Raw genomic sequence first — 8,212 nt, forward strand, 5'->3', positions numbered from 1 at the left:
ACCTGTGAATGTGGCGAAGTACACGAATAAATTGTCAATTTGAAAAGAACCGTGCATTCCTCGGATAAACCCAGCTTTGTCACCACACAGCTTTCTTTAATTGATCTGTCAGATTCTTTTTGCTAATGTTTTAAGATTTTTGTACCTATATTCACATGTAAGACAGGCCCACGATTTTATGCCTTATCTGGTTTTGTTGTCACCAAAGAGCACATAAAATTCTTCTGGCAGTGGAACCTCTTTCTTTAGTCTCTGGAGATATTAGCATAAAAATGAAATGTTTGGTACAATTTGCCCATAAAACCATTGGGGCCTGGTGTCTTTTGTATGTATGGCACAGACAGCGTGAGGGCAGGATGAATTGCTCCAGTTACTTTCTCTAAAATTGAAAGAGAGAGGTGCAGAGGGTTCATAAACCCACCCACCGTCTTTTTTTTCCCATTAAGTGTGAGTTAGATGCGTTCTCTCCCTTTCTGCAATAATGTTGCCATACTCAGTACATATACCCATCCTGGAAGGTGAAGTGGGGAGAGTGAGACTGTGTAGACATGAATAAACCTCTTGTGTTCTCAATCAAGATCACTGGAAGATTTGGTGGGACCAAAGTCCACCATTAAAACAGGGAGGTGGCCTAGGTTTAGATACAAAAACCATATGACTTCTTAGAAACACTACACATGGCTTGCCTGTGATCTGAGACAGCCCAACAACTTCAGGGATGCCTGAAATTGGCTCCCTTTTCCTACCTGAGTCGTTCTGGGAAAATGTGAGATGTTCTATTGTGAGAGTGAGAGATTTACATGTGGTCACAAAGCAAAGTGAGGGCCAAGCCCGACCTCTCCCTACCTCCCACCAAGTGCCAGGGCTGCAGGATTCTGCCCCGAGCCCCGCCCTCTCCCCTCACTCACCTCCCGGCCGGTAAGGATGTGCCGGGCCAGCTTGACTTTGGCAAAGTTGCCCTTCCCAATGGTCCTCAGCAGGCGGTAGTTGCCTACATGGGGCTGCTCTTCAGGACAGGAGGCGATGGAGTTTCGGCAGCGGGCACCCAGGGAGCGGCTGGACCAGGACGGTCCCTTGTCCGAGGAGCGGCCAATGCCCAGGGTGCCATGCTGGGCGGGGGAGATGGAGCATGAGAGGTGGGCAGCGCCCATCCAATCCACCTGTGTGCTGGGGCTGTTAACTCCAGCCATGGCCACTGGTCCCCTCGTGGCGCTTTTCAAACCCATGCCAGAGAGAAGGCTTTGGGTCCCCCATATTTCTCTGTGAAAAGACACCTCCAAGAACAAAGATGCTGAGGCTCCCCCAACTCTGCAGCACCTGGGACCCCAGGTATCAGGTCTCTTCTTCACCCCTCCCTGCAATCAGTCTACCCACTCCCCCAACTTCCTTTTCTAATTACTAGAACCTCCATCAGCTCCAAGGTATTGTATTCTAACGCTGCAGCCCTCAACCCCAATCAACGCCAACTCAGTCTGGACTCAACCCTCTAGCCCAACCCTCACTGCTCCCAGCATTCCATTTTATCCATCACTGTCCCCATCCAGCCCCCAGTTCTATGGCAAGCCCATATTTCAACACCTGACTTCCAGTTAACTGCCTGCAATGCTTTCTTTTGATCCTTATTGCCCCAAATTCTACTCCAAACACTGTAACCAACCGTCTTTCATTTCACCCTGACACTGTAGCCCCACATTGTTAACCTTCCTTCTGTGGGAAACTTTGTTGCTTCCTTGCTGGGGTGGGCGTGGGGCGGCACCGCCCTGCTGCTCCATCGCCGCCCTCACCCGCTGACTCCCACGCTACATACACCACGATCTGTCCCCGACGTTGCGTTCCTGCCATCCTGCCCCTCCTGGGCCTCTCTCCCCCGCAGGTCACCTGCCTGCTCCAGGCTCTCCTGTCCTGATTGTGAGCCCCAGGGACTGTGCCTCCCTTTAAGCGCTGGGGCCCAAGGTGTGTGTGACAGAGGCCCTGGCCAAGTCGGCTCTGCTCAGACCCTGGGCTGTCCCTGCGCCCTTCCCAAGGCTGGGGGTGGGACACAGGAGGACACAGGGAGCTGAGGAAGACAGAAGGCCAGGTAGGCAACGAAGAGGAGGACCCGGGCTGCTCCTTGCAGGGATCTGCCGGGCCACTTAACAGTGATGAGGCTCACCATTTAATGAGCACTGGCCATTAAGGCACCATCATTCCCATTTTATAGGTAGGGAAACTGAGGCTCAGAGATGGGACCTGAACCCAGACAGTTTACCCCAGAGTTGACGTCTTCACTGCTGCCGTGCGACACTGTCTCACACTCCTGTCATTTTTATTAAGTAGGCTTTACTATTGGCCAAATCCTGGGCATTAAAGCACCTCATCTGCATTTAATTCCTACAGTAGCCCAATGAGGGCGGCACCTGTATCCCCATATTCCAGAGGTGAAACTGAGGCTTGCAGCGAGACGGTGCCTTGTCAAGGTCACACAGTTCATTAATAAGAAGCAGAAAGGTAATGCTCCCCACAAGGGGCAGAAAGCCAGCCGCCACTGCTGGAGCCCTAACCACATGCCTGCTGCTACCACGCCTTCACCTGACTTCCACAGTGGGTGCAATTATGATCCGCACTCTCCACATGGGGACCCTAAGGCTGAGGGCAGGGTTAAGTACCTTGCCCAAGGTCACAGGACAGGTGGAGCAGAGTGCCTAGGATTCGAACCCAGGTCGGCTGACTCCTGAGCCCCCAGCTCTTTCCCACATCCCCCACCGGGCTACTCACAACCCCAGGCCTCCTTCGCGGGGAGGGCAGGAAGGGAGCTGGAGATCCTAGCAGATAAGACCTCTGATTCTCACCCAGATAAGGGCTTGGAGAAGAATCCCCAGCAGGTGGTACTAGGGGAGCCAACTGGGGCTGGGCTGGCACCCCACTGAAGGCAGCGTGGCTGAGGGACCCCTGCAAGGGGCAGCTGGGGCAGTGGGTGACAAGGCCCTCAGGGGCCGGGGGCGGGAGCTAAAATTGGCCGGCACCACCAGCTGGCCTGGCTCCCTCCCGCCGGCTGGTGCCCCAACACCGGGTCTGTTGCTAGGGAACCTCCAGAGAAGCTGGGTGGTGGGGGGCCTGGAACTTGGGGTGGGGGAGCATGACCCCACATGGCTGTCATCATGGTATCCAGGTGGCAGAGGAGGGGGCTATGACCTCAGATTCCAGACGGAGAGAGGTGACCCTCTGCCAGGACTGACAAGCAGGTCTTACAGACTGGAGCTGGGAGGAGAGGGGAGAATTAGCCTTCCCGAAGTCCCCATGATGCACAAATCTGAACGATAAGAGGAGGAGGAAGTGCTCGTACAAGCCCTGTTTTACGGATGAGGAAACTGAGGCTCAGAGAGGTGAGGTAACCTGCCTGAGGTCACACAGCTAGGGACGGACAGAAACTAGATTTGAACTTACGTTTCTCTAAAAAATCAAAGTCATGACAACAACAATAATAATAATAATAGCAGCTACACTAGGCCTGGCCCTGTGCGCCTCGCTCACATAATCTCTTTGGCTCCTTATAACATCCCTAACAGGGAGGTGCTACCATCAACCCCATTTAGAGGTGAAGAAACTGAGGCTCCGAGCAGCGAGTGGGTCTGCAAGCTCCCATAACAACCAATGACAGCCCTGGGTCGAGGATCATATCCACACTCACAACAGCAGCGGACACGTGTGGAGTGCATCCTATGGGTCGGGCTTTGCCCCTATCATCTCGACTAACCCTCTGAGGGACTCAAGCCATCACCCCATTTTGCGGGGCAGGCAACAGGCTCAGAAGGCGAGAGCCAGTTGCCTGAGGTCACAGTGCAAAGTGGCTGGCAGAAGCAGCACAGGAACCCAGGCCTGTGGGCTCCTTGTCTGGAGTGACTGGGCTGGGGTGGGGGAGAGGTGGGTTTCTCAGCGAAGACTCCAAATCAGAGTCTGGCCTGCAGCATGATGGGTCGTGATGGCAGTGGTGGTGGTGATGGGGGATCTCTAGGAGGCAGGGTCCTACAAGATGAAGGGACAGAGACAAATCTCTGGTGGGGATCTGGGGCGAGGGTGACTGAGGATTGGCAGGGACCTGGCAGGAGGCCTGGAAAGGGACGAAGACTCCAGCTGGGGAGGAGTCTGGCATTGGTTGGTGGGAGGGTCTTTTGAAGCAGTGAGAGTAACCAGAAATCAGGGAAATCGGCGGCGGGGTGTGGGGGGGGTCGTCTCTCTGGGATTGTTCCTGGCTGTGGTGTAGGGACAGGGGGGTCTGGGAATAGTGGGAAGGGTCCAAGCCATGGGACAATGGAAGTCAGGAGACAAGGATACCTGAGCCAGGGGCCTGGGTCTTGAAGAAACTCCTAGAAGTCTAAGAAAGGGGTTTCTAGGAGCACTCGGAACCAGAGAGAAGTCCAGGGGCCTGAAATCCTGAGGAAGGGGCTTCCCGGGCAAGGGGCAGATCCAAGGAGTAAAGGCTGAGCCTTGTGGGGGTCAAGAGGCCGAGGAACTTTGGGAGAAAGCTCCCAGCGGACAGACCCCAAGAGAAGAGGGCTTAGAGCCAGGGCAAGACCAGAGGCTTCAAATCCAGGAGTTTTCTGGAAGAAGGATCTGGGGCCAGGCCTTGTGAGCTGAGGAAGGACTCTGAAGCTGAGGAGGGGGTTTCCCTGGGAGGCCAGACCCCTGGCAAGGAAGGGGGAGGCCCTGGGGCAGCGGAAGGGATGGGGGCCTGGAGATCTAAGGGATGAGGCAGTATCCTGTGAGGAGGGGCCTGGCTTAGGAGTGGGGTCAAGGGGTTGGGGGATTGGGGAGGGGGCTTGCCTGGAGTGGAGAAGTTGATACGGGGAGGATGAGGCCTGGAGTCAGACTGGTTCAGGGCCTAGAAATCCGAGACTGAGCTGGGGGCCTGGAAGTTGGAGGCCAAGGCTTCCTGGGAGAGGAAGAGACCAGAGAGGGTCTGGAGGGATCTGGGGGGACTGGAGATGCTGGGAATCCAGGGACAGGGCTGCTTGGAAGATGGGGACCAGGCCTGGAAGTGGAGAGACCTTGAACAAGGCAGAAAGGACCCTCGGCCCAGGAAAGGTGGAACCGGCTTCCTGTGAGGGGGTGCCCACAGGAGCTGGGAGGATCCTGGAGGGCCAGAAAGCTGGGAATGAGAGGACGGGGGATCCTGGGGAGCCCGGCACCCAGATCCAGACGGGGAAGGCCAGAGGCAGAGGCAGGACTGGGCCAGGCCTTCCTGGGAGAGGGCCGGGCTGGGCCTTAGGGTCAAGAGCCCGGCAAATCCGGGAGGGGGCCAGTTGTCGGATGCGGGAGGCCTGGAGGGGAAGGGGCTTAAGAACCCGCTGGGGAAGGGAGGGGCTCCTGCAAGGCAGGGGAGGGGGCTTCCTGGAGGGAAGAGACCCGAGCGGAAACGGTCTGCAGAGGGACAAGACAGGGGTCCCGCGAGAGGGGCGCCCCCAGGGGTCGGGCTGGGCTGAGGAGTGGGGGAGGGTCGAGAGGCCTGGAAGTCCGGGCGGGGGTCGGTGGGTGGCGAGCCAGGCCGGGCCGGGGAAATGAGGGTAGGGGCTCGCGCGGCGAGGGACACAGCAGGGCGAGGGGTCCGGCGGCCGGACCCAGCCGGGGCTCCCCAAGGGGCCGGGCCCCACTCACCGTGTCCGAGTTCCGATCGTTGCCCGGGGCCAGAGCCGTCCGCGAAGACATTTTCTCCGGGTCTCGGGGGACTGGGCGGCCGGGTCGGTGGGGGGGGGGGGCGGGGGTCCCGGGGTCCCCTCTCTTCCCCTCCCCCCCCGCCGGCCTGGGGACGCGAGCTCAAAAGCTGGGCGCCGTGGACACCCGGGTTCGTGCCGTGGGAGAGGGGGCAGGGCGGGGCAGGGAAGGGGATGCCGAGGGTCCTAGTGGCCCCGCACAGCGGGGGCCCGGGGCGCCATGGGGGCGGCGGGCAGGCGGGCGGGCGGGGGCCGGGGAGGGGGCGCGGAGCCGGCCCGGGCGGCGGCGGAGGGAGGCGGTGGAGGGGCCGGGGAGGAAGGGACGTCAGGGGGAGGGGCGGGCAGGGCGGGGCCGCCAAGACCCCGCCCCCTGCTGCCGGCACTTAAAGGCGCAGGCCGGGGCCGGCCGGGGGCTCTGAGGGCAGAGGCAGGTCTGGGCGCGTCGAGGGGGAGCGTGTTCTCACCAGAGAGTAGAGACTCACCGGAAGAGAAGAGAGAGAAACGCCAAGGCACAGCGCCAGCGACGCAGAGACAGATACTGAGAGACGCAGAGATAGAGAAGCTCAAAAAGAGAGAGACAAAGAGACACAGAGATAGACAGAGGTGGGGAGAGACACAGAGACACAAAGAGGTGAAAAGACAGCCAAAGGACGGAGAGACCAAAAGACAGAGAAAGGCAGAAAGAGGGAGAAACGTAGGGAAAGAGAGACACATACAAAGAGACAGGGTGAGAGAAACAGAGACACAGAGAGCGACAGGGACTGACAAACCCACGTACGGAGACAGAGGGAGAGACAGAGATGCAGAGACCCGTGAAGAGAATGGAGACAGGACTGACAGAGAAGCCCTCAGAGGCAAGAACCACGCAGGCAGCGCTGTCCACATTCTCCCTCCCAGCCCCCCTCTCCCCAGTCCAGGAAGCTCTGGGGACCGAGGGCTAAGGATGCTGGGGGGATGGTGTATGGGCGGAGCCACTGAGGAAGGGTCACCTACCTCTCTAGCAATGCTGCCTCCCACCTCCCAGAAAACTCCAGACCCCAAGGTTGTAGGTTGCAGTCTTCTCTCTTCTGCACCCCAGCTGGGGTCCCAGGTCTCACTCTGTCCAGCTCTGTGACTCAGGGCAGGCACTTGCTCTTTCCGGGCCTCAGTTTCACAGTCTATAAAGTGAGGGGGAGGATGTGCATGTTGCTTTCGTAGTGGGGCTGAAGTAGGTGCAAAGGAACTCAGTGCAGGTATTCTCCTGATGGGCAAACTGAGACCAGAGAGGTCAAGGGCGTTGCTGACATCACACAGTGCCCTGGGAACCACGCATTCCCTCTAGATCAGGGTGGGATGAAAGAAAGAGGGGCATTGTCCTGGCCTGGGAATCACACAGCCCTTGCATGGGACCTATGCCCTGCCCCTGTCTGTTTGAACATCTTCCTGAGCCTGTTTCCCTTTCTAAAAAATGGGTGTGACAATAACAGCAGTGTGCTGGAGCCAGCTCAAGCAAGCTGAGTTTTGAAGTCTCAGAGATTTTGGAACTGGTTTTTAAACAGCCATTATTAAAAATTAAATTATGCAAACATACAATTAAATAAATTATATTTAAAACAAAGATAATAAATACTCATCACGTCCTCATTATTTTACATTTTACTCCTATGTGTGATCCTGAGGTTATTTACATCTATTGTATTCACATAGTGAAACTGCTATGTAAGGGGTGACTGCACATCTCTTCCTCCCAAAACGCTTTCAGTGATGTCACCCTGGTAGCTTGAAATTAGCCATGGTGGAATATTTACACCATGGAAATTGGCAAGCGCTACAAAGCAAGGCTTCCACCCTCATTCCCCAGACAGCTGGTTGTTACACATTTACCAGTATATCACTGATTGATACTATCAGCTACATCGACTCAAGAGGCTTCCTCTGTCCAGGCTCTGAGCACTTTGTCCTTTCTGCCACACCACGAGATTGGACCATCCTTATCACCCCCAGTTACAGAGGGAAAACAGCATGCTGAAGGTCACACAGCTGGTGAGCAGCAGGGCTGAGATTTGAACACAAGTTTCGCCAAAGTCCAGAACTTGGGCTCTTAACCACTACGGTCCCCTATCCCTGGATGGTAATAGCAGCAAAGTCTGTCTGCAACAAATTAATGAGACCATGTAAGTTAAGTGCTTCACGTGGGAACAGATTAGAATTTCTTAAATGGGTGACGTTATTATTCAGCAAATGGAGCCTGAGGAGTCTCAGGGAGGGTGGAAGGCAGAGAGGGAGGAGTTCAGGATATTGTTCTAGAAGCTCTGGGATCTCAAGGGTTCTGCGGGATGAGGGGTGGGGTCTTGGGGATAGGGGGCTGAATCAGCCCAATCCCATCCCAGCTCTAGCGCTGAAAGCTGCAGTTCTCCGACACACCACACGGGGGCAGAAGATCACCTTCCTATACACGTTTGCCCACCACACTGCGGGATGCACACTGGCTCCCCAGTTCCCAGTATCATCCCCACCCTATTTCCCAGATAGGGAGACTGAGGCTT

At 56.6% G+C, this 8,212-nt stretch overlaps 1 protein-coding gene across 4 annotated transcripts in view; it reads right to left on the reverse strand.

Moving 5' to 3' along the window:
* Window positions 1-6,007, reverse strand: part of MARK4 (microtubule affinity regulating kinase 4) — a 29,399-nt gene extending 23,392 nt beyond the window's left edge. For 3 of the 4 annotated variants that reach the window (XM_032612201.1, XM_032612205.1, XM_032612204.1), the window contains exons 1-2: window positions 5,632-5,936; window positions 909-1,109 (exon numbers count right to left, since the gene is read on the reverse strand). In XM_032612201.1, the coding sequence (XP_032468092.1) occupies window positions 909-1,109; window positions 5,632-5,682 (252 nt within the window). In that variant the 5' untranslated portion in view covers window positions 5,683-5,936. Of the gene's footprint in view, window positions 1-908; window positions 1,110-5,631 lie in introns of all 4 variants that reach the window. The other variant, XM_032612203.1, reaches the window with a different exon arrangement.
* Between the last annotated feature and the right edge of the window lie 2,205 nt (window positions 6,008-8,212).

The sequence above is a fragment of the Phocoena sinus genome, chromosome 19 (genome assembly GCF_008692025.1).
Source record: "Phocoena sinus isolate mPhoSin1 chromosome 19, mPhoSin1.pri, whole genome shotgun sequence".
NCBI lineage: Eukaryota > Metazoa > Chordata > Mammalia > Artiodactyla > Phocoenidae > Phocoena > Phocoena sinus.